Below are 27,615 nucleotides of genomic sequence, written 5' to 3'. Positions count from 1 at the left end.
TTTGCTGCAGCAGCAGTGTCAGTACACCAATTTTTTCCAAGGCAATTCAAATCACTTTTCTAGCAAAATCCTTTTATTTTAGTAAAACTGGCACAGGCATTTAGGGTACTTGTCTTAGGGTGTTTGTACAGCTTGTTGTTGCAGAAAGTAACTATTTCATGTAGAGTATCTCCAAATGACTTTAAGGCTAAGCTGTATGAGTGACTGTTTCTTTATTTCTTGCTGCTGGGAGATTCAACCTCTTGCTGGCAGTCATTTCATTATTCTAAAGCTACACAGGAAAAATTCAGTTGCTCCATCGTGTTATTAAAATCTCTAAGATCAAAGCATATGCTAAGGCAAAAAATATGAAGTATATCCCTGCAATGCATGCACATTTCCAGATGTCTCATTCCTTAAAAAAGCCTACAAGTATGGGGATAATCTGCTGGAAATGCACTTAGATCTTTAGCCCTGTTGTGGGATGATAACACACAGCATTTTTGTGGACTGAGTGGTGATGGCAGTCCCTGTGTCTTTTGCTAAAATACTGAACCACTCATACTTCAAGGTCTCTTCAACATAAAGGCTAATCATGTTGTAGTCGGAGATAAAAAATAGAAGGTCTTTTTGAGATAGTATAGGAAAGGTGCAGAGGCCACTGGACCATTCTGAATTTCTGACAACATCAACAGTTTTTTTTCTTTTTTTTTTTTTTTGCGCTTATCAAACAAATTTAACAACATGCTTCCAAGAGTATATTAAGTCTCGTTCACACATGCACTTACACCCATAGTTCTGGAGTGGGCTCTTTAAGCAGAAGGAGCCCTCAGGTGCTGCATGCAGGCATTGTATTCATGTCTATGGGAGCTCAGTGGCTGCACATTCACAGCCATCCATCCTAATTTGACAGATACATAGGTGCAGGTGAGTAGCCATGAATGCAGAAAGTTTGCATTCAGAGCCACACAACTACACCCACATGTCTGTCAAATTTTGAACAAGCGTGTATATGTCAATTAGATATAAATGGGCTGCTTGCACACAGCACCTGAAGGCTCCAGCTACTTAAGGCTCGTACACACTTGAAGAAAATCGGACGAAATATCCTCCGATTTTTCTCTCTCTTGCTCAGCCTTCATTACCATTTTTAGTTGACATAGCATAATGTTCACAAAATTTCTCGTCCAATTATTATTTTTTTTTTTGGGACGTTTGTTCCTAGACTTCCGGGTCGTCAGCAACTTCAGATCCTGTGCGGACTTTCGTATCCGATTTTTCACGGACGTACTGCATTCACATTAAACGAAAATTGGTTGTACTGGGGACGGACGATAAAAATTTTGGTGTTTGTCCCTCCGTTTTTTTTCGTTGAAAATGTTGGCATCGGCTGCTGAAAGTTTTGTACACACTAGCCGAAAATCGTACGATTTTACCTCGGATGGGAATTTTCGGCAGATTTTCTACTAGTGTGTACCCCACTTTAAAGAAATGGCCTAATCCCTGACTACGGGTGTAAACATCCATATAAATGAGACCTAACAGACAAAAAGAGAGAAAATAAGAGAAGTTTATTGTTAAGGTTTACGTTTACTTCAGTTGCTATAAAGCCTCGTATACACGCACCGATTGTTGGCCGTGAATTTTCGGCCAACGTCCGATCTGCCGATTGTCGGCTTGTTAGTATGATGCTTCCGACAACCGACTGCGACTTTTTGGCCGAACAAAATCTGGTGTGCATGCTATAAAATTTTTGTTGGCCGTCAACAGAACGGCCGATTGTTCGTCAGTCAGTACAGATTTCGGCAGACAAAAATCAGATGAGCAAGACTGGGCATGCTCAGAGAAGAAAAAACACACGGAAAGTAAACCAGCACATGACATCACTTCTGAAGTTGGTTGTTGTTGGCCGAAAAAAATTGTGTGCAGTCTAGAGCACATTTCAACCAACACAACAACACTGGACAAAAGACGGTCGATCGGTCGGCCAACAATCGGTGCGTGTGTACGAGGCATAAGTAGTAATTGATCACTGAACTGATTAAATAATTGGCTCCTTATGGCGTAAACTACACACAAAGCATGAAGTAGCAAATAATATGTCTCAAACTTACAATGCGTCAATAGGGGGCTTTTGATCTCTACAAGATAATAACCTCATACTTCTTTATACTCCCATTCATACCTGACTTCAACTTTTTCAGTTCATTAATCTTTTGATTCAGATTTGAATGCATTGTTTACCTCCTTTTGGCCTTTGATATTTCACTAGGAAATGATTATATCATATCTGCTTTTTTAGATAAAAAAGTTCCAACAAAAGTTTGCTTCACTTTTCTTTACAAAACATTTACAGCCCACACACTAACTTTTGCTTTCTTTTCATAGTCATTTGTGAAAGATTATATGATCTCTATTACAAGACTGCTGCTGGGACTGGACACCACGCCGGGGTCTGGATTTCTTTGTTCTGTAAGTTCAAAATTACATGTCTAAAAGGCTATTATAAGATTATCTTCTGTGGCTTGGAAAGAAAGAAACAACAGGTTGTCTTTTGTGAGCTCTAAATCCTCAGACGTATGTATGGAATAGTGTGGCTGAAAGAAAATGCAGAGGAGAGAACAATTCTTAAACTGTATACTTACTAAGTTTATAGAAATCAGTATGGAAAAAAAAAAGTTTTCTTACCCTGAAAGAGAAAATAAATGTATTGTTGCAGATAAGCTTTGGCAAATATATCTGGGATAGTTACATTTTCCATTTTTCATGAATTTACTAAAGATGAATTTCAGGTATGAATATTTGTGCATATTGGTCCAGCTTGGACCAATATAACTACCCCTTACCTATGGAAAACCTCTAGAAGATGGAAGTTCCTGTTCCAGACACCGCTACTCCTGTGCTCCCCACTTGTTTCTGGGTCCCACGCCGAGCGGCTGTCCTGCTGCATTGTGAACACTGGAGGTTTCCCACTTGGCATGGACACCATTTAGAGATGGCTTTGCATTCTCTCAATGAATGTAAGGCATTCTGATAGGACAAGTTGGAGAGTCTGGAAGGGTATGTCAGGATCCACTTGTTTCCAGGTCTCACGCTGTGCGGCTGTCCTGCTGCATTGTGAACACTGGAGGTTTCCCACTTGTCATGGACACCATTCGGAGATCTCTTTGCATTCTCTCAATGATTGTAAAGCATTGTGATTGGACAAGGTGGAGAGTCTGGAAGGTTATGTCAGGCTCCACTTGATTCCGGGTTCCATGCTGTGCGGCTGTCCTGCTGCATTGTGAACACTGGAGGTTTCCCACTTGGCATGGGCACCATTCAGAGATTGCTTTGCATTCTCTTAATGAATGTAAGGCATTCTGATAGGACAAGTTGGAGGGTTTGGAAGGGTATGTCAGGATCCACTGGTTTCCGGGTTTCACGCTGTGTGGCTGTCCTGCTGCATTGTGAATACTGGAGGTTTCCCACTTGGCATGGACACGATTCAGAGATCGTTCTGCATTCTTCCAATGAATGTAAGGCATTCTGATAGGACAAGTTGGAGAGTCTGGAAGGGTATGTCAGGCTCCACTTGATTCCGGGTTCCACGCTGTGCAGCTGTCCTGCTGCATAGTGAACACTGGAGGTCTCCCACTTGGCATGGACACCATTCAGAGATCGCTCTGGATTCTCTCAATGAATGTAAGGCATTCTGATAGGACAAGTTGGAGAGTCTGGAAGGGTATGTCAGGATCCACTTGTTTCCAGGTCTCACGCTGTGCGGCTGTCCTGCTGCATTGTGAACACTGGAGGTTTCCCACTTGTCATGGACACCATTCGGAGATCTCTTTGCATTCTCTCAATGATTGTAAAGCATTGTGATTGGACAAGGTGGAGAGTCTGGAAGGTTATGTCAGGCTCCACTTGATTCCGGGTTCCATGCTGTGCGGCTGTCCTGCTGCATTGTGAACACTGGAGGTTTCCCACTTGGCATGGGCACCATTCAGAGATTGCTTTGCATTCTCTTAATGAATGTAAGGCATTCTGATAGGACAAGTTGGAGGGTTTGGAAGGGTATGTCAGGATCCACTGGTTTCCGGGTTTCACGCTGTGTGGCTGTCCTGCTGCATTGTGAATACTGGAGGTTTCCCACTTGGCATGGACACGATTCAGAGATCGTTCTGCATTCTTCCAATGAATGTAAGGCATTCTGATAGGACAAGTTGGAGAGTCTGGAAGGGTATGTCAGGCTCCACTTGATTCCGGGTTCCACGCTGTGCAGCTGTCCTGCTGCATAGTGAACACTGGAGGTCTCCCACTTGGCATGGACACCATTCAGAGATCGCTCTGGATTCTCTCAATGAATGTAAGGCATTCTGATAGGACAAGTTGGAGAGTTTGGAAGGGTATGTCAGGATCCACTTGTTTCCGGGTCTCACGCTGTGTGGCTGTCCTGCTGCATTGTGAATACTGGAGGTTTCCCACTTGGCATGGACACCATTCAGAGATCACTCTGCATTCCCTCAATGAATGTAAGGCATTCTGATAGGACAAGTTGGAGAGTTTGGAAGGGTATGTCAGGATCCACTTGTTTCCGGGTCTCACGCTGTGTGGCTGTCCTGCTGCATAGTGAACACTGGAGGTTTCCCACTTGGCATGGACACCATTCAGAGATCACTCTGAATTCCCTCAATGAATGTAAGGCATTCTGATAGGACAAGCTGAAGAGTCTGGAAGGGTATGTCAGGATCCACTTGTTTCCGGGTCTCACGCTGTGCGGCTGTCCTGCTGCATTGTGAACACTGGAGTTTTCCCACTTGGCATGGACACCATTCGGAGATCTCTTTGTATTTTCTCAATGATTGTAAAGCATTGTGATTGGACAAGGTGGAGAGTCTGGAAGGTTATGTCAGGCTCCACTTGATTCCGGGTTCCATGCTGTGCGGCTGTCCTGCTGCATTGTGAACACTGGAGGTTTCTCACTTGGCATGGACACAATTCAGAGATCGCTTTGCATTCTCTTAATGAATGTAAGGCATTCTGATAGGACAAGTTGGAGAGTTTGGAAGGGTATGTCAGGATCCACTGGTTTCCGGGTTTCACGCTGTGTGGCTGTCCTGCTGCATTGTGAATACTGGAGGTTTCCCACTTGGCATGGATACCATTCAGAGATCGCTCTGCATTCTCTCAATGAATGTAAGGCATTCTGATAGGATAAGTTGGAGAGTCTGGAAGGGTATGTCAGGCTCCACTTGATTCCGGGTTCCAAGCTGTGCAGCTGTCCTGCTGCATAGTGAACAATGGAGGTTTCCCACTTGGCATGGACACCATTCAGAGATCGCTCTGGATTCTCTCAATGAATGTAAGGCATTCTGATAGGACAAGTTGGAGAATCTGGAAGGGTATGTCAGGATCCACTTGTTTCCAGGTCTCACGCTGTGTGGCTGTCCTGCTGCATTGTGAACACTGGAGGTTTCCCACTTGGCATGGACACCATTCAGAGATCTCTTTGCATTCTCTCAATGGTTGTAAAGCATTGTGATTGGACAAGGTGGAGAGTCTGGAAGGTTATGTCAGGCTCCACTTGTTTCAGGGTTCCACGCTGTGCGGCTGTCCTGCTGCATTGTGAACACTGGAGGTTTCCCACTTGGCATGGACACCATTCAGATATCACTTTGCATTTTCTCAATGAATGTAAAGCATTCTGATTGAACAAGGTGGAGAGTCTGGAAGCTTATGCCAGGCTCTCCAATCAGAGAATGCTTTACATTCATTGAGAAAAGGCAAAACATTCTCTGAATGGATGGAGCTCATGCAGAGCAGGATCAATATAGCTATATCAAAATACCCATACCTGGAATTCTTATTTAATGTTTGAATTTTTTTGATTCTGGTTACTCTCTTTTAGACAGTAAGAAAATACTGTATATGCTTATGAACCAATAGGGAACATTCTATGAGTTAATGTATTGTGTGCTAAGCATTCCATAAAGCCTACTGCTATATACAGTATATATTCCACTGGGTAGGGGAGTGTTGGATTCACAGTCATTTGCGCTGAAAAAGTATAAACTTGATTGCTATTTCTTTTGATACTGCCCTCTATACCAATCTATGGGGCTCACTATGGGGGCATACACATGTGCTAGCTCCTAAACCAGCTCTGTGCGTCTATTGGCGCAGAGAGCACATCTTGGCCCCACCCCACTCCCTTCTCACTGGCTGTGATTGACGGCAACGGGAGGCAATGGCTCTCACTGCTGCCTCTCTGTCCAAAAAAAAGCACAATGCTGGATCAAGATTGGGCTCGGGTAGGTATACTGGTAGGGACTGGAGGGGGAGCTGCTTGCAGAAGATTTTTTTTACCTTAATGCATAGGATGCATTAAGGTAAAACACTTGTACTTTTAGAACCACTTTAAAATCTGAAAGTACAAGATCAATAATACCCATTATCCCCACTGTTATTGCTGCTGAGGTTCCTAAGTAGTTGAGGCTTTTTTCTAAAAAAGAAGTACATGTAGTAATATAGTGGTAGCACAGTATTTAAACAGAGTTTTATCACACTCTGTTCCTCTTTTTCAAGCATACCTATATCCAAAAAAGAAAGATTACCAAATCCAGAAGTTGTGTTCACCTGATGATCTGGCCAGTATCACACTCTGTCTAGAGAGGGTAGCATTAGATGGACCATTAGGTTTGGACTGACTTTACATAAGTGGCTAACAAATGTAAGCATAACTCCAGCACACTTATTGTATTCAGTTACACAGTGTTTTTTCCTTTTGTTATAGCATGGTTAGGCATGGAAGTATTGCTGTAATTGTAAATTGAAGTAGGTGACTCCACTGTAAATAAGAATCTCAAGAGGTGAAATTGCCTAGCAATGCAGTAGGGCGGTTTTAGAGTCAGTAAGGGCTCCTTTGGCGATGTGTGTATACTTTAGCCTAGTAGGGTAAACCAACTGGAATGCTCCTGTCAAAAAGCACTTCAATTTGGAGCAGTTCCACCAAATATGTAATAGGGTTCCTGCTTATTGGCAGGTACAAACAGTTGGCAAATTATGTGGGAGCAAATATAGCTAATCTATGGGGAGCCATGTACCACTGCATTAGTAGATTGTAGTTGGATTTCATGGCTGTGGTGTTAATATGTTAATAGAACATAGTGCATTGGTTTCCAGTATTTGAAACCAATCTTCAACTTCTAGGTCCCAAGCCCCTTTCCCATTTGATCATGTATTTATCAGGGCTTGCCAGTTAAGTATGGAGGCATAAATAGTATAGATAGTACCCTTAGCTGAGGAGATTTTTTTTATGTCCACAAGCATAATAATGTGTAACAATTGATAACTACTCATTTGATATTGGTTTTCAATATAATGTAGTTTTTGAATTGTATTGATTCTATTTCTAGATGAGAATGACTGAGGATGATTTGTGGATCAGGACATATGGAAGACTATATCAAAAGCTCTGCTCATCAACAGGGGATATTCCAATTGGAGTCTACAAAACAGAGTGCCAGAAACTTACCACATCAGAGGTAATTTTACCAGACTCCTACACATACAAAATATAAATTAGTAATGGGCTGCCTTAAATGTATTCTGGATGCAATTAACACCTTTCACCTGGCCCATAGCAGATTGACGATTGGGAAGGGGCTTTACCGCCCTGACTGGATGTCATATGGCGTCCTTCACATTGCACCGCTCTTGGAATGGCACACAGCGCAGCGATCATGGTAACACAGCACATCATCAATCAGGGTAATGAATCCATGATGTGGGCCCTTTACCATGTGATCAGCTGTGTCCAATCACAGCTGATCACATGTAAACAAATATCGGTTATTGGCATTTCCTTTCTCTAGCACTGCCCGTGTCTGTGGTAAGGAAAGCCAAAAATTGGCTTTCCAGTTACAGGGGATGTTTACACTGATAATCAGGGCACTGATTATCAGTACAGCATATCGGTGTCCATTTGTGCATCATATCAGTGTCCATCAGTGCAGCATACCAGTGCCTATCAGTGAAGCATATCAGTGCAGCTTATCAGTGCCCATCAATGCTGCCTTATCAGTGCCCATCAGTGCAGCCTCATCAGTGCCCATCAGTGCAGCTTATCAATGCCCATCAATGCCGCCTTAGAGGTGCCCATCAGTGCAGCCTTATCAGTGCCCATCAGTGCAGCTTATCAGTGCCAATCAATGCTGCCTCATCAGTGCCCATCAGTGAAGCCCCATCAGTGCCAATCAATTCAGCCTCATCAGTGCCCATCAGTGCAGCCTTATCAGTGCCCATCAGTGCAGCCTCATTAGTGCACATCAGTAAAAAAAAATTACTTATTTGCAAAATTGTATACTAGAAACAAAGGAAAAAGGTGTTTGTTTGTTTTTTTCCCGGTCTTTTTTAAATTGTTTAAGCTCTATCTGTCTCAAAAAAATGATAAAAATTTCATATGGGTACAGTTTTGCGTGACCGCGCAATTGTCATTTACAGTGCAACAGCACTGAAAGCTGAAAGTTGGCCTGGGCACAAAGGGGGTGAAAGTGTCCTGTATTGAAGTGGTTAAACTTAAAATTTCAAATACATAGGGGCTGCTTTACTAAAATTGAAGGATGCAAAATCTGGTGCAGCTCTGCATATGAAACCAATCAGCTTCCAGGTTTTTTTTGTCAACACTTAATTGAACAGGCTGAAGTTAGAAGCTGATTGGCCACCATGCACATCTGCACCAGATTTTGCACTCTAGCCCCATCATCTTTGGATGACACACACATCCTTAGAAATTTAGTATCATAAATAAATATACAGTATATTAAAACAGCATACACTGATTCTCAATTTTCTAAATATTTGGTTAAAGATATTTTATGATGTATGAGCACATTAGCACATACAATATGTTAAAAGTCTGCTGCTGGGAGTGTCTAAGAAAGAAGATTCTAAGAAAGAAGGCAGAGAAAGAATGACTGAAACAAAGACATATGTACTGTAGGCTCTTCTATGTGCAACTGAAACTGTGTTTGTATCTTTCTGAGTGTGGGTAATGTAAATGTTTAAGGCACTTTAAAGTGTTACTAAACCCAGGGGACCTTGCGTTCACTATAACTGGTCTCCCACAATACACAGAACATGGACATGCAATGATTTTAGTAAAATAAACTGCTCAATACCTTTTCTCATCAGCAGATAGAGCAGTCTCGTGTCTGGTTAAAGCTTGTAGGAGGAGTTTTCATTCTCCCCTGATTGTCCTATGAGGCTGCAGGACCCTTGTCCCTCTGTATGGACAGTGCTGATTGGCCCTGTGCTGATCACATGCACTCTCCCAAGAAAAAAAGAACTCTCTAGCAATACACACCAAATTGAGCATGTGCAGAGTGACTCCAAAGGCTCTGTACTATCAGCAGATGGATTGGGGAAAGTGGAAGAAGGGGAGAATCAGAGAATACAGGATCAAACAGCCTTTTTACACAATTCGGTGGATTAACCCTTTAGGTTCCACAGTGAGTATAACAAGCATGCTAAACTGCATATACAGACTGATTTTACTGTTTTGGGTTTACTAACACTTTAAGGTTCATGCACAGTTCAAGTATGTTTTCAGATGCAGTGCTACGCCTTTATAAAGAAATAATATCATCGTTAGTAAACAGAGTGTCACATTACAGAGTTGAGAACTATAGAACATAAGAAACACCAATAGAATGAAGAGCTGGCTGCACTAAATAAATACAAAAGGATTATTGCAATAGCTGGATTTCCTCTTCCATGTGTCAGTGAAGGTTTTTCTTTGTCACATTACCAATGCCCTAATTTCCTTTTGTATCTTCTAGTGCAGTGGTCTCCAAACCGTGGCACAGGGCGGATGTGGCCCTTTGCTTGCCTTTATCCGACCCTTGGGACACTATTACTCCCACTGATAGGAGACACTATTCTTCCTTCTGACATCAACAATGGGACACCATTTCTCCCACTGACATCAATTATGGGGCACTATTCCTCCCAGTGATACCAATGATGGGGCACTATTCCTCCCAATGATACCATTAATGGGGCACTATTCCTCCCAATGATATCAATGATGGGGCACTATTCCTCCCAATGATACCAATGATGGGGCACTATTCCTCCCAATGATACCATTAATGGGGCACTATTCCTCCCAATGATACCAATGATGGGGCACTATTCCTCCCAATGATACCATTAATGGGGCACTATTCCTCCCAATGATATCAATGATGGGGCACTATTCCTCTCAATGATACCAATGATGGGGGACTATTCTTCCCCCTAATACCAAATGTGGCAATGTTTTTTCACACTGATGCCAGGATAATTTCCACTCCCGCTGGCCATCCTAAAGTTTGAAGGACAATAAACTGGCCCTTTGTTTAGAAAGTTTGGAGACCCCTGTTCTAGTGTATCTGTCCTTTACAATTGTTATACTGTTGGAACGTTGTGTGACACCCAAATTTCATTTTCCCTCTCATGCCAACATTTGTTTACTATAAACTAGCTAGTATGTCTGTTGAGTGTATGGTAAAAAGGTAGGAAAAAAAACATGATCTATATACCAAGGCAGATTTGTTTGAATGCCTACAATGTTCTCACATAAATGCTGACTTCTCCATCTGAAGATTCTGTTTGGTTGGTTCACATTATGGATGAGTTTTGGGTTGACCACAAGTTCGACCTGAGCCCTGCTTGTTCATAGTTCACCTAACAGGCAAACTGAATGGCCACATTTGACCGGTTCGCCCACTGCCTGAACCTTTGGCTGCCACAGCCAGGTATCATTCTTTTAGTGTGGTGGTATTACTACTGTTACTAAATAACATCTACCTACTGGTTTGTTGCATTCTGCAAACAAAACGGTGAGCATCCCAGTTGACATCATTGACCAAATGTACCAGCTGCCATTTTACAAGGTAGTAACACGAAAGAAGATAACCATGTGAAATAAAGTCCTGTTGCTAGGTCATCAGAGTGTTGCTCATTGTAATTAACATTGGATCTATATTCCTCTATGGTGCGACTAACCATTGTCTGCCAGCCCACAGTAGGTTTACTGTGGGCGGTAGTCACAGGCCAGGCAACGTACCTGTACATCGCACCTGGCGCATGCACACTGGTGCACCCCCTGGGGCTCGCTGCACTCCACTTCTGAGGCTGCTGTGTGATTGCAGCTCCTGGTACCCAGCCACTTAAAGTGGCCGGAAGATCATGTGGTCATTATGCAATTACATGATCCCAATGTAAATACAACTGTTATGAATGGGTTTAATGCATAACTGTGCTTAGTATGGTAACGATGTGGTTGCCCACAGTTATCACATGGTACCTGGGCCAACCACAGCACTCTCTACCACTTGATTGCTATGGTACTTGTAGCCAATCACAGATCACTAGTAATTACAGCTGTTATGAATTAAACCCATTCATGACCGTTTAAAATATTATTGTTACAGTAATATTCACGGTAACAGTGATCAAAGTGTAACAAAAAAAAAGACATTCCTGATCACCCCTCAGAGTAGTACAGTGTCATTATAGTGACACTAAACTGCTCTGATGAAAGTATTAAAAAAAAATTGTATATAAAAAAAAAAAATGTTTAAAAAGTGGAATTAAAAAAAAATATATATATGTATTTATTTATTTATTTATTAAACATACTGTCATCAGTCAGTATCCCTGATCATTGGAGGATAACAGTTTCATATAAAAAAAGACATGCACATATGCATAAATGCAGTTTCCCTATTATTGTATATATTATCCCATATCTTTACTACTGTTCAGGTATTTAAAGGGGTTGAGAAATGGCAGTCAATACATCAGGACTGATCAATTTTCAAATATATGTATATATATAATCATAGTTTGTAGATGCAATAAATTTAACGCAAACCAATTGATTAACATGTATCTATTTTATTTATTTTTTTAACTGAGGACATGTAGCAAAATACAATTTGGTCTAAATTTATAAAGAAATTTGAATCTATTATGTTTTATAACAAAAAGTAGAAAATATTGTTTTTTTTTTTTGTTTTTTTGTTTTTTTTTATTTAATATATATTTTCAGTCTTTTTCATTTATATAAGAAAAAAAAAAGTAATCAAATATCACCAAAAGAAAGCTCTATTTGTGTAAAAAATAAATAAATTGAATGTACGTACAGTGTTACATGACCATGCTATTGCCAGTTAAAGTAGCACAGTGCTGAATAGCATAAAATGGACAGGTCATGAAGGAGGGTAGAACTTTTCAGAGGTCCGTGGGTAACATTGAATTTACATGAGGTGGCAATGTTTATTTGTTTTTTTTAAGAGCTTTTTCATGGTATCTGTGTTTTTATTTCCTATTCAACTTTGTGTTTTTTTTTGTAAATGAATAAGAGCCGGTTCACACTGCCGCGACCACTAAAGTCGCCTCATAAGGGGCGACTTCTAGCGCGACTTTTAGCGCGACTTCAGTGTGACTTCGGCGCGACTTCAGCGCGACTTGTGAATTATTTTACGCGTGACGACTTTGTAGGACTTTGTATTTGGCCAATCAGAATATGATGTGTTGTGACCTAATTTCCCTTTCCTTTTTTTTGCTGGCATTTATCGGGCATTTTTTGGGCGTCTTTGGAGGCAGGCATGTCTTTAGTGTCTGGGGGGTCTAAAAAGTGTACCTGTGAAGTTTCATCTCTGTAGCATGTCCAGAACCAGAAAAAAAAGAGCATTTTTCTTATAATTTTTATGAGCACATGAATATGGCTTCTCTCCACCAGGGCGTTTTTCTTGCAGGCATTTATCTGGCATTTTTGGAGGCAGGCATGACTTTTTTTGGATTTAGTGTCTCAAAGGTCTAAAAAGTGTACCTGTGAAGTTTCAGCTCTGTAGCATGTCCAGAACCCCCCAAAAATATCATTTTTATTTATTAATACAGCAGTGTGGCGGCTTCTCTACACCTTGCATTTTTTCTTGCAGGCATTTATCAGGCATTTTTGGAGGCAGGCATGACTTTTTTTGTATTTAGTGTCTGTGTGGTCCAAAAAGTGTCCCTGTGAAGTTTCATCTCTGTAGCATTTCCAGAACCAGAAAAAAAGAGCATTTTTCTTATAATTTTTATTAGAACAGGAATATGGCTTCTCTGCACCTGGCCGTTTTTCTTGCAGGCATTTATCAGGCATTTTTGGAGGCAGGCATGCCTTTTTTTGGATTTAGTGTCTCGATGGTCTAAAAAGTGTACCTGTGAAGTTTCAGCTCTGTAGCATGTCCAGAACCAGAAAAAAAAGAGCATTATTCTTATAATTTTTATTAGAACAGGAATACGGCTTCTCTGCACCTGGCCGTTTTTCTTGCAGGCATTTATCGGGCATTTTTGAAGGCAGGCATGACTTTTTTTGGATTTAGTGTCTGGGGGGTCCAAAAAATGTCTTTGTGAAGTTTCATCTCTATAGCATGTCCAGAACCAGAAAAAAAGCATTTTTCTTATAATTATTAATACAGCAGTGTGGGTTCAGTGTGGGTTCTGGACATGCTACAGAGCTGAAACTTCACAGGTACACTTTTTTGACACCCCAGACACTAAATCCAAAAAAGTCATGCCTGCCTCCAGAGACGCCAAAAAAATTCCCGATAAATGCCAGCAATAAAAAATGCAAGGTGTAGAGAAGCCGCCACACTGCTGTATTAATAATTATAAGAAAACTGATATTTTTTTGGGGTTCTGGACATGCTACAGAGCTGAAACTTCACAGGTACACTTTTTAGACCCCCCAGACACTAAATCCAAAAAAAGTCATGCCTGCCTCCAAAAATGTCCGATAAATGCCTGCAAGAAAAACGGGCAGGTGCAGAGAAGCCATATTCCTGTTCTAATAAAAATTATAAGAAAAATGCTTTTTTTCTGGTTCTGGACATGCTACAGAGCTGAATCTTCACAGGTACACTTTTTAGACCCCCCAGACACTAATCCAAAAAAAGTCATGCCTGCCTCCAAAAATGCCTGATAAATGCCTGCAAGAAAAACGGCCAGGTGGAGAGAAGACATATTCATGTTTTAATACAAATTATAAGAAACATGATCTTTTTTTCTTGTTCAGGACCATTTTTATGGAAAGTCGGATCACAATTCGGATCACAAGTCGCTTCAATTAAGATAAAGAGGCGACTCCCATTGAAGCATATGGGACAAGTCGGATCACAAGTCACCTCAAAGTAGTACAGGACCCTTTTCCGAAGTTGGAGCGACTTCAGTAGTGCCAATTAAGACGGCACTGATTGATTAACATTGCTTTTGTTATGTCAAGCGACCTGGGGTGACTTGGGGGCGACACAAGTCGCCTCACAAGTCGCGCTAGTGTGAATGGGCTCTAACACAAATATTTTGTATTCTGTTGCTATTCCATGGCACCCAGGGACCTGAACCCTGGGTTTCCTTTGCAGTAATTCTTGCCATCAACTACTAAAGAAATGTGAGAATACAATGCATACTAGCACATTATGGCTTAAATTGCTCAATGACTAATTTCTTTTTTTTTTTTAGTAGTTTACTACTATTGCTTTAAAGCTCAGCTTTAGTTAACACCTTTTAAACACTAACAGTTTTAGTTTATTTTTCGGGAAAAAAAGGTTGAAACCATGTAAATAAAAGCTGACTATTGTAAGCACCTTTAGCAGTGTTCATAAGTAAAGTGATATGCAACTTGACCTCTCAGTGTGCTCCACACCCAAAATTCAATGCATGGAATAACTTTCTTTCTAGGGCATGTAGTAGACAAGGTTTGCCAGTGCTCAGACCCCTCCGCTGATAATCTTTTTTTTTATTTTATTTTTTTTATTTATTTATTTTTATTTTACATAATACAGACAGCATTAAAAGCTAATACATTGCCTTCACCACCCTAGTTGTAGCTCACAAAGTCTGTGAAGGTAGAAACACATCAGTAGTTGTGCTGTCTGTGTTAAGTGGGTTTTTTAATGAAAGACTATTGGTGGAGAGGTCTGAGTGACTCTAAATGCACCCTGCTCTGCATACCAATAAGCACAGGCAGCATACAGAGTCTAGAGACCAGCAAAAAAAAAAATGTAAACATATTGTGCGTGCACATGTGTACGAGAACCAAAAATACTTATAGGAACCCAAGAACATTCAAGAAAGTATAAGTGTGCCTTCCCTGCCCAGAAGTGGCAGAGAGCACTGGAAAGGAGGAAAGATGAGGATGAAAGATGGGGGATGCACTAAGGCAACCATTTTTATTTAGAAGCAATAAATAACAGAAAGGGAGACATTTTTAGAAATAGTTAATAAAAATGTAGCAAATGTTTAATAAATGACCAAGGGTTGAATACTACTTAAAGTCATAGGGATATACTTACAAAAAAACTTCACATAGCAATTGCAGCAGCAGTGAAAGTGCATACACACCGAACAGGGCCAAAACAAATGTCATTAGGCTATTTCCTATGCTGGACTAGATGGCACTAAGCTAGTGGCTAAATAATACGAAGAAGAAAAGGGTGTGTCCCTTTGGTATGGCAGGATTTTACCAGTACAAAAATATATAATAAAAATACAAAGTTTATTACAAAAATCAAATTTTACCACTTGCTGACTGCCGCGCGACTATATACGGCGGCTGTCAGCCCCCTGCAGGCAAAGCGACGTATCGCTACATCGCTCGCTCCCGCCGCGCTCCCGTGCGCCCCCGGCACCGCTGATGATCTGATTGGGTTCAGAACCGATCAGTCATCAGGTCCAGTTAGTTTCTGTCCCAAGGAGGTTTAGGGTCCCCACTACCCCCCAATAAAGATTTAACCCCCTGATCCCCCGTGATCCCCCTCTGATCACCCCCAGTTAACCCCTCCCCCTGTCACATTGCACACTAATACACAGGTAATATAGTGTTTTAATGTATTTTGTATTAGTGTGATTGTGACTTGAGTTAGCGCTAGCGAGTTCGTTTCTGTTCCAAGGAGGTTTAGGGTCCCCGCCACCCCCACAATAAATATTAAACCCCCTGATCACCCCCAGTTAACCCCTACACACCCTGTCACAACACACACTGCACATAGTATATAGCAGTTTATATACCTGTATCAGTGTGACTTGTGACCAGGTTTAGAGCTTGCAGCCGTTCTTTTTAGGGTTAGGATACCCGCCACCCCCCCAATAAAGATTTAACCCCTGATCCCCCCAGTTAACCCCTTCCCCCCTGTCACATTGCACACTATACACAGGTAATATAGTGGTTTACTGTATTTTTTTATTAGTGTGATTGTGACTTGAGTTAGCACTAGCAAATTATTTTCTGTCCCAAGGAGGTTTAGGGTCCCCGCCACCCCCCCCTAATAAAGATTTAACCCCCTGATCCCCCCTGATCCCCCCTGATCACCCCCAGTTAACCCCTTCATTGCCCTGTCACAGTGTCACTTTTAAGGTGTACAGTTTTTTTTATGATTGCTTTTATTAGTGACACAGGTGACATTAGTTAGTGTTAGCGTCAGTCTTAAATAGCACAGATCCCCGCGCATAGTTAGAAATAAACCCTTGATTACCACATACACACACACACACACACACACACACACACACACACACATACACTTCCATTACTAGTATAGTGTTGGAAAAGATCAATATCTGATCTGATCAGAACTATACTAGCGTCCCCATAGTTTAGGGTTCCCAAAACGCTGTGTTTGCACAATCAGCACTGATTCCTGCCAGCACCTGCGTTTAACCCCTCCGACCAGCCCACCCCACCCCACCCAGGCAAGTGTAGTAATCAATAGATTACTGTCACTTACAAAAAAACACAACACAGAAAACCTCTGTGTTAGCAGAGTCAGGCCTGATCCCTGCTAGCATTAGCAGTTTTTTTTGGTAGCGGTTGAAATAGTCCTTGACAACCAGGTGCTTTTTTTACCTGTGAGTCACACTACTGTACCGGTAAATTAAGTTATTAAAATGACCAAACGGTGGTACAGTAGTGCAGAGGCTTACAGTATACTGACCATGTCAGATGAGAGCGATGGGGAAGCCTCACTGGCAGAATCAGGGTCCCTGTTAGAACCAGGTGTACCCGACCCCATTCTGGAGTTGCTGAGGTGCAGAGATCGCAGCGTGCTCGTATGGAGCAGAGTGTCGGTACTAGTGCTGCTCATACTTCTGGTGGCCTGGCAAGCGCCAGCGGCCTTGTACACCCTGGACCTAGTACAACCAGCACTGCAGTAACACTTAGTGATGTGGCGAGTCCCATAAGTGCAGTTAAAGCTGGTGTGGTGGCTAGCACAAGTAGTGCCCCGCAGCCACCATGTATTCGAAGACAGGCCCATAGAACCCATAGTGCCCTCCCTGATGCGCTGGCATATCCCAATTGGCAACCCACTGATACTATAGCACCAGTACTTCCCCCATTCACTGCCCAACCTGGAATCCACGTGGAAACAGACAATTTTACGCCCCTGAATTTTTATGAGCTGTTCTTCATGGAAGATCTTTTCAGATCTATTGTGGATCAATCAAATTTATATGCACAACAATTCATCACTGCCAACCCAAATTCACCCCTTGCCAGACCATCTGGCTGGAAACCTTTAATGGTTCCCGATTTTAAAATCTTTCTGGGCCTTTCCCTCAACATGGGCATAACCAAAAAGAGTGAATTGCGGCTATATTGGTCCATTAGCCCAATTCACCATATGCGCGTGTACTCTGCCTCCATGTTCAGGGCGAGATACGAGCAAATTCTGCGATTTATGCATTTCAACGACGATGAAATCTGTCGTCCTCTGGGAGACCCTGAATATGATTGGCTCCACAAAATTTGGCCCCTCGTAGACTACTTCAATCAGTGGTTTGCAGCCTTGTTTACCCCCGAACAAGTTGTCTGCGTTGACGAGTCCCTGATTAAGTTTACTGGCCGCCTTGCTATGAAACAGTATCTCCCCAGCAAGCGTGCCAGATACGGGGTCAAACTGTACAAGCTGTGTGAAAGGGCCACAGGCTATACAGTTAGTTTCTGGGTCTACGAGGGAAAAGATATCTCTGTGGAGCCCCCCAACTGCCGAGACTACATAGGGAGCAGTGGCAAGATAGTTTGGGACTTGGTGTCACCCTTATCCGGAAAGGGGTACCATTTGTGCGTGGACAACTTTTACACAAGCGTGCCACTATTTAGTCACCTTCTTGAATTACAAATTGGCACATGTGGCACCGTGCGACCTAATCGCCGGGGCTTCCCCCAACGGCTTGTAAATTCCCGTCTTAGTCAGGGGGAGAGAGCCTGCTTGAAAACTGAAAAATTGCTTGCAGTGAAGTGGAGGGATACACGGAATGTTTTCGTTCTGTCCTCCCTTCACGCAGACACGACGGTCCAAATTACTACGGCAACTGGCGTTATGGAGAAACCCCTCTGTGTCCATGACTACAACCTTAATATGGGAGGGGTGGACCTTAACGTCCAGCTTTTGGCGCCGTATATAGTTGCTCATAAAGCCAGACGCTAGTACAAAATAGTGTCTGTTTATTTATTCCAATTGGCTATGCTAAACGCCTTTGTCCTATACAGGGCGTCAGGATGAACCGGATCCTTCCTAGAATTCCACGAAGCGATCATCAATGCCTACCTGTACCCAGGAGGTGTTCCTGCCCAACTTCCCCTTCCAGATGCAGTGAGCCGGCTGCATGAGAGGCATTTTTCACATGTCCTCCCGAGTACCCCTACCCAAAGATGCCCCCAAAGAAGATGTCGTGTTTGTAGCAGGCACGGATTTAGGCGTGACACCCATTATTATTGTCCCACCTGTCCTGACCAACCTGGTCTCTGCATCGGGGAATGTTTTGAGCGCTACCACACACTAGTAGAGTATTAGTGTGGGGTACAGCACGACATAGTGTAGGGCACACAAACACAGGGTCTCGAAAGATGTTCAATGGCTATCGATATTTTGAGAGACCCTAAGCTGGAAAATTGCAGTTCACAAAAAAAAAAAGAGTTAAAAAAATACAAAAAAATATAAAATAAAAAAGCCAAAAACAGTTGTCGTGTCAGTTATTTTTATGTTCTTCTACTCTTCCTACAGTACTTTTACTGTACTTTGTTTGTTTTTCATTATTTTCTTAACCTGTTTCCCTTGCAGGTACTCGTCGACTGCCACACTGATTTTATATATATTCTGACACCAATAGCGTTTGCGCTCAGCATATATGGATACCTCTGATGGCAGTGCTGTGGTAGGTTGATTTCACCACTGCAGTTAAAATACCTTTATAATATACCCACCATTAAATTAGAGGGTTTGTATGTTGGGCGGTTAATGGTGTGTATACTATACAATTTTCCTGTGTTGATTTCTGTTAGGTTCTCTTTTTTTCGTTCAGTCCACAGGCTGCATGAAAAAAAAAACCTACACTATATGCCAAACAAGGACCAGCAATGTACTGGTACGTTGCTGGACTTTGAGTGGTTACACCAGGATGATGCCTGCAGATTTAGGCATCATCTTGGTATCGTTTTTTATAGCCAGCAGTCGGCTTACATGTAAAAGCAATCCTAGCGGATAATTAGCCGCTAGACTTCTTTTACATGCAGTGGGAGGGGACTCCCCCCCTCCCGCCGCCTTCTGCCGCCTTCCGTGGTTTTTCCCAGGGTCTCCTGTCCCACGGTTAACCCGAGAGTGCAGCCGGTGGTTCAATTATCTAACCAGAGAGCTGACTGGAGATGAGAATGGTTCCAATCATCTCTATGGCCTAAGATACCGAAATGCACAATTTACGCCATTAGAAAACCTGAAAGTGGTGATTGGATTTCGGGGTCCCGTACACAGCTAGGCTCCCAGAAAGTCTCACACATGTGGTATCCCTGTACTCAGGAGAGGCAGCATCATGTATTTTGGGGTGTCATTCCACATATACCCATGGCATGTGTGAGCAATTTATCTTTTAGTGACAACTTTGTGTTTAAAAAAAAAAAAAAATGTAATATTCCCGAAACTTGTGGCAAAATATAAAATATTCCATGGACTTACCATGCCTCTCAGCGAATAGCTTGGGGTGTCTACTTTCCAAAATGGGGTCATTTGGGGGGGTTTTGTGCTATCTTGAAATTTCAGGGCCTCCGAAACTGTGATGGGTAGTGAGGAGCAAAATCAAAAATTTACGCCATTAGAAAACCTGAAGGTGGTGTTTGGTTTTCGGGGTCCCGTACACAGCTAGGCTCCCAAAAAGTCTCACACATGGAGTATCCCCATACTAAGGAGAAGCAGCAGAATGTATTTTGGGGTGTCATTCCACATATACCCATGTCATGTGAGAGAAATGTATCTTTTAGTGACAACCTTGTGTTGAAAAAAAAATGAAATAAAAAAATTGTACTTTACCCAAAACTTGTGGCAAAATATAAAATATTCCATGGACTCACCATGCCTCTCAGCAAACAGCTTGGGGTGTCTACTTTAAAAAAAGGGGTCATTGGGGGGGGGGCTTGTGGTATCTTGACATCTCAGGGCCTCCTAAACCGTTATAGGTAGTGAGAAAATGCAATGAAAAATGTACGCCCCTTTGAAATTCTGATGGTGGTGATTGGTTTCGGGGTCCCGTACACAGCTAGGCTCCCAAAAGTCTTACATATGTGGTATCCCTGTACTCAGGAGAAGCAGCAGAATATATTTTGGAGTGTAATTACACATATACCCATGGCATGTGTGAGCAATATATCATTTCAATGACAACTCTGTGTCATCATTTAAACACCTGTGACAAAAAAATGAAATATTCAATAAGCTCAACATGCCTCTCAGGACATTCCTTCGGATGTCTACTTTCCAAAAAGTGGTCATTTTGGGGGGTTTTGTACTGCCCTGCCATTTTAGCACTTCATGAAATGAGATAGGCAGTCAGAAAGTAAAAGCTGCATAAATTCCAGTATTTACACCATAGTTTGTAGACGCTATAACTTTTGCGCAAACCAATAAAAATAAGCTCATTGAGACATGTAGCTAAATACATTTTGGCCAAAATATATGACATAAATTGAGTATATTGGATATTTTTTAAAAGACAAATTTGAAAATGTAATTTTTTCTCAAAACGTTTGTTCTTTTTTTATTAATATCGCAAAAAATAAAAAGCGCAGAGGGGATCAAATACCACCAAAAGAAATATCTGTTTGTGGGAAAAAAAGGACGTTAATTTAGTTTGGGTACAGCATTGCATGACCATGTGTTAAATTCATGTTAGGTTCAAATGTTAAGTTTGAGCCATGAAATAATCTACACCAATCAGGTTTGCATCTGTTCAGGTAAGCTTTACTGAGATTACATGCACACGGACCACATCTCATACAGAAATAGAGAATGTGATGATATATACATTTTTGATACATCCTTTTATAGAGAGTTATCACATTAAAGTCTATGGCGGGCACAAACCCAAAAATATAGTCATACAAGATTACACAATATTTCATTAACAGCCATAATACAGCCTTTGTTGATTATTTTAGCAAAGTCTTGGTCATTTTGCTCTAGGAGAAGGAAGGGCGTATGACAATTAAAATGATGGATAATATGCAATTAATGGCCGGTTACTGGAACTATCATTATCTAAGCTAATATATATTTGTTTATCTGTTATTCCGGAAAGTTAGGGAAGTTCTCTTGGCTGGACATCTCATGTTAAAATTGACACATTTTCATAATAAAAGACAACATAATAAGACTAAAGACTGAATTTCTGAAAACGACGATGTTTAAATATATTCAGGGATTAAAAGGGGACTCTAGAACGCTATACTGATACATGAATACATAATATAAAAGTCTTTAAGAGTCCTCGATATATTTTCATCTTGACACATGCAATTGTCAGTTAAAGTCACGCAGTGCCAAGTTGAAAAAAGGGGTCTGGTCTTTGAGCAGCCAAATCCACCGGGGCTTAAGTGGTTAAAAAGACAATAAACATGTTCTCCTTAAAAATCATGTTTGATGATGCATACATTTTTACATCATCAGCCTGTTTACAGTTTACAAACGTATGCCCAGTTATACAGCTGAGAAGTATACATTTTGGTTTTGTTTCTCTGCAATACTCGACGCGTTTCATTAACTTAACCACTATAGCCCCGCCTCACGTATATTTACTGCGGCACTCTGCCACTTAACAGGCAAAGCGACGTAGACCAACGTTGCTTGCCCACGAGACTGTAGGGGGCGCGCTCCCACCCCCGCTCATTCCCTGGGGAGCCAGCGCGGTGTGACCGGCGGCTCCAATGGCCACCGGCCACTCGCGATCTCCCGTAGGAGAGGGAGAAAGACAGACGGCTGATGTAAACACAGCCGTCTGCCATTCTCCCTGAAGTAAGCACAGAGGCTATGCGATCCTGCTATATAAGATTGCATGTCTCTGTGGTTACTTCACTAGCCACGCCCCCTGACATTTAGAATCACGCCCCTAGGGACACACTTAACCCCTTGATCATCAATAAAGTTAACCCCTTCCCTGCCAGTGTCATTTTTACAGTGCATATTTATACCACTGATTACTGTAGTAATGTCACTGGTACCCCCAAAAGTGTCAAAAATGTCAGTCAGGGGCTCGATCTGTCCGCCGCAATGTCGCAGTCCCGCAAAAAAATTGGAGATCGCCGCCATTACTAGTTTAAAAAAAAAACAATAAAGATGACATATATCTTTCCTGTAGTTAGTAAAAGCAATAACTTTTGCGCAAACCAATCAAAATACAATTATTGTGATTTTTTTTTACCAAAAATATGTAGCAGAAAACAAATCGGCCTAAAATGTTAAACATTTTTGATTTTTACATTTTTTTTTTGAGAATTTCATATAAATAAAATGTGAAAAATATTGTTATTTTTTTCAAAATTGTCGCTCTTTTTTTGTTTATGACGCAAAAAATAAAAATCGCACAGGTGATCAAATTCCACCAAAAGAAAGCTCTGTTTGTGGGAAAAAAAAGGATGTTTTTTTTTTTTTTTTTTTTATAAACATATCACAAGAATCTTTATTTTTGTTTTACTATATGTTTCTGTTGGGAAATCTGTTTAAAAGGCTGTTTAGAAGACAAAAGCTGAAGGAGGAAAAGATCAATGTAATGACACAGTTGAAGGAAAGCTAAAACTGAAAGAACTTTTTTTCTCAGTTGAGGGAAAGCTGAAAGACTACAGACTAAAGAGACAGGCATTTGCAATGTATTTATGATGTTTTTAGACTGTGTTTGCCGTATATTTCCATGCATTTCCCATGCTATACATTCACAATGAATACATATAGACTAAAATTTTATAGAGGATTGGAGGTAAAGAGCAATCTGATCTCAAAATGACCTTAACTTATCATGTACAATAATCCTAAGTGAATAAAAAAAGTCATCACGTTAGACAACGGTTGTTGTTGAAGAGTAACAGAATGTGGGAAGATGTGAGTGATAATTACTGTGAGGGAGTGCTAAGAAATAACTAAATGAAAGAAAAGAGAGAAAGTGGCCCACACATTATTTCTGTAACAGGTTTAAAATATCCATAAGGCACATGTTTGTTATCACACCAGAGACCTAAAAGCTGTAAAAAGACTAAATTAGCAAACTACTCCACTGCAAAGAAAACGCCCACGGTAAATTGCTATTCACAAGAGAAAATAAGGAAAATCGAAGCCATCCTTAAAGCTGAACTAAATACACAGATTAGCGAAATATGCTAGGTTCACATCCACGCAAGTTGCCGTTGATGCATTTTTCCAATGTGTTTTGCTGTGCATTTTGGGTTTTTAACACGTTTTTTTTTTATTTATTTTTTCACGGATTTGATCAAGTAGCATCAAATTAGTAACAAAGTAATACAGAAACCTTTATGTGTCCAAAGTCGCATGTTAGGGTTAAGGGCTAGGATTAGGGTTAAATGTCATGGTTAAGATTAAAGGCTAGGGTTAGGATTAAATGTTAGGGTTAAGATTAAAGGCTAGGGTTAAATGTTAGATTTAAGGGTTAGGGTTAGGGTTAAGGGCTAGGGTTAGGATTAAATGTTAGAATTAAAATTAGATTTAGGGTTAGCGGTAATCATAAGGATTAGGATTTAAGTTAGAGTTAGGGTTAGTATAAGCGGCAATCAATAGGTTTAGAGTTTGAGTGAAAGTTAGTATTAGGGTTAGCAGTAATTGTTAGGGTTTGCATTTGAACAATTACCGTTAACCATAACAATTATCACTAACTCTAACCCTAGCCCTTAACAGTAACCCTAAAATTTAACCCTAACCCTAGCCCATAACCCTAACCCTAGTCCTTAACCCTAACATGAACTGTAATCCTAACCCTAGTACTTAATACTAACCATGTCTAAGATGCAACTTTGGACACATAAAGGTTCCTGCACTACTTTAATGCAAATTTGATGCTACTTTGATTCTACTTGAGTGTCAGAAAGTGTAAAGTCGCATCAAAGTTGCACCAAGTTACACTACATGAACAGAACTGTCAAACTTTCCTGTTAGCCCCAAAAAAAACATAAAAGCATCAAAAAGGCATTAAAAACGCAAAACTTATTTTTTTGGTGTGGGTTCATTGAAGTCTTTGACTCACCAAATGCAATCTGCTGACCCTTTCTAAAAAACACACCGGCTCAAAACATACAGAGGTAAAGTAGATCCATAGCAAGCCATGTTAAATGGACTGTAGTGCATTTCTGCAAAATGCACTAATAACCGCATATGTGTGAACGAAGGGTGAAGGGACTGTTTTACAAGCCAAAGTATTTGTATTTGTGTCCATGCAGTCCTAAGATTTCCATAGCTCTGCCTTGCAATGCAGGGGACCTGGATTTTTCTCCTATATAGTTAAGTAACACTTACACGTCTTCTCCCTTGTAAAGCTTGGTACTGTACAGGGAAGAAAAAATAGCTGACTGATGAGCTAATCTCGTAGCATTCTGCTCTCTTCTCCTATCAGCATGCTCCATGTTAGCACATACACTACAGCACAACTGATTGGATTTGTTGATGCTTCTTTCTCTCCCAGTATGAGCTCTGCTGTACAGGGACTGCAAGAGACTGATTCCAAGTGAAATAATTACAATGCTTGAATTTGGAAAAATACATTTAGTGATTTATCACTAAACACAGAGCTGCTTTAGTTTGTGTCTTTTATGTCTGGCTATAGTTTATCTTTAAAGAACTGAAAAAAATGTCTAGCAGATCATTAAAAATATTGGAGACTGTGCTACTCCTATCTATTTAACAGTTTTTTGTTTGTAGCATTTTCTCGGCTGGAATGAAGTCATATTATAGAGCCTAATAACTTCAGTTCTTTGTATAAAAGCAGACAGCTATTAAGTAGGCAAATGTGTTGTTATTTATTTAAAAGAACTGTTTAAAATGTTTCTTCCCTTTTTGAGATTAAAGTTTTCATAAAGGCTCAAGGTTTTTTTACCTTTATGCATTCTATGCATGAAGGTAAAAAACCTTTTCTGTGCAACAGGCTGCCTTGCCCCCACCAATACAGTACTTCTGTCAACCACAGCCACTAATGCAGTACTGCTGCCAATTACAGCCAATAAGCCAATATGAGGAGAGAGGAGTGGGGCCAAGCCACAGCTCTGTGTGAATAGACATGCAGGGAAGCGGCTCGGGAGCCAATCTGCTTGGGTGCCCCCACAGCAAGCTGCTTGCTGTGGGGACACACGACAGGAGGGAGGGGCCAGGAGCACTGACGGAGGACCAGAGAATAGGAAGATTGGGGCTGCTCTGTGCAAAACCATTACACAGAGCAGGTAAATATAACATGTTTCTTACCTTAAAAATAAATAAATACCTTTAATATCATTTTACTTTTTTCTGTAAAAGTGGTGGACAAAGAAAGAAACTGTTTCAATTTTGCCATACTGCATGGTTGCCAAGTGTCTTATTTTTCTTAGAACAGTCCCTCAAATTGTTACCCATCCATGGGCTGTAGAATACCCCATGGATCAGAGCAGCATACAAGTTGCCATGGTAGGTAACACATAGCACACTAACAGTTGCAGGAAAGTGCCCTCTACATTTTCTGCATTTTTTTTTGCAACTATATGTGTCATACAGAAATAGAATTACTGTAAGATGATATTTTCTCAAATCAGCAGTCAACAGCTTAGACAAATGCTCACCATTTGGAATTTAAAAAGACAGCTCAGGTCTGCAGAACTGAATTAACACCTAACTGCCAACACTTTTATGACAGGACCCTATAGGTTTGAAATATGAATAAAGTTAATCAGCTGGCACCTCACAAACCATAAGAAGAATCCTCACAGACCATGTTAATGCAACTCATCGGGGAAGGAGGCATTTACAAACTGAGACTCCACACTGTTTGGGAACCACCACTCGTTTTTCTTACAGGGAGGGAATATGTTTCATCTCTAATAAAATTTAAGATGCTAGAGAGAGGAAAAAGAAAAAGATTCCTGTACACATTAGGACCTACATGTTTCTTCTGCCTATAGCAGCCCTTGTTCCCTAAAGGCAAGCAAGCCTTTCGGTACTTGGTTGCTGCAGGTCTTAGAATATGATGCTATGGTTCCTGGCCAGACAGCACTAGGACTAAGCAACTGAGACTAGGAAAGGGACCTATAGTCCCAAGGCTTGTCAGATAGTAGACAGCAGCATGTAGTAGAAGCATGGGACAGACCAAGGTCAGGGCAGGGAGTGGGTAAGCTTAGTCCAAAAACAGTTCCAAGGTCAGGGATGGTAGAAAGCAAAAGCAGTCTAGTATTTGAAGTCAAGTTTAGGAGCCAATTCAAAGTGTAATTTGGGTACACGTAAAAGGTCAGCAACAATGGAATCCAAGATAATAATAGCATTGATCAGGCAAGGAAGCAAACAGGGAGCCAGGAAGCTAACCTTTATCACAAGAACAGATGCACATGCAGATGAGGTTTAAATAAGTTTAAACCTCCTGTGCTGAGAACCAATTCAGCCAAGGGGCGTGTGGCCTGACAGCTGATGGGAGCAGCTAGGAGTCTGAGAAAACCCATGAACTCTCATCTGATGGGAGAAGCTGGAAGGCTGCCTAACACCTTAGAACAGGGCTTCCCAAACTTTTTTGGGCCGAGACCCACTTCTGAATAGAGTTATTTTTCGGGACCCACTTGCTTGTAATTGAATATTGTAAAGTGCTACAGAATTTGTTGGTGCTATAGAAATGCAAATAATAATAATAATAATGCATATTTTAAAGGGAGGGGGATGTTAAATTAAAAATATCAATTTACTACTTTTCAATTTACTATTGAATACACTTGATTAATATATAAATAAATATAAGGCTATATGGCACTCACCCTCCTTCCTCTCCCAGCGGTCCACAGTGAAGGTGAAGCCCCTGTTTGCCCTCTCCAGGGCTCAGCACACCTCACCCATAATCTCCATGATAAGGAGCTCTATGCTGGTCTTGGTGTCCTGGCTCTTCTCCTTCAGATCCTTTACTGGGTTAACAGAAGATGCCATGAACTCCTGACCCCGCTGGGCCACCTGGTCCTCCTATTACACCGAGGCTGCCGTCTCTGCCCGCTATAGCTGAGAGAATCCCGCCGCCAGTCTAGTCACCACCCCTGCCGCCAGCAGGACCGAGGAGCTGGCTCTGCACCCCATGAACATATCCTAC

The 27,615-nt window shown here is 41.3% G+C and overlaps 1 protein-coding gene across 4 annotated transcripts in view; it reads left to right on the top strand.

The window, feature by feature from the left end:
- Positions 1-27,615, top strand: part of LOC309561721 (potassium channel subfamily T member 2) — a 1,381,641-nt gene that overhangs the window by 1,202,347 nt on the left and 151,679 nt on the right. For all 4 annotated transcript variants that reach the window (XM_082265711.1, XM_082265712.1, XM_082265710.1 and 1 more), the window contains 2 exons: positions 2,368-2,451; positions 7,377-7,505. In XM_082265711.1, coding sequence (XP_082121837.1) covers positions 2,368-2,451; positions 7,377-7,505 — 213 coding nt within the window. The remainder of the gene's footprint in view (positions 1-2,367; positions 2,452-7,376; positions 7,506-27,615) is intronic.

The sequence above is a fragment of the Pelophylax lessonae genome, assembly GCF_965119305.1.
Source record: "Pelophylax lessonae genome assembly, chromosome: 8".
In the NCBI taxonomy this organism is placed as follows: domain Eukaryota; kingdom Metazoa; phylum Chordata; class Amphibia; order Anura; family Ranidae; genus Pelophylax; species Pelophylax lessonae.
The sequence above is the reverse complement of the archived record's forward strand: the minus strand, read 5'-3'. Positions and strand labels throughout refer to the sequence as shown.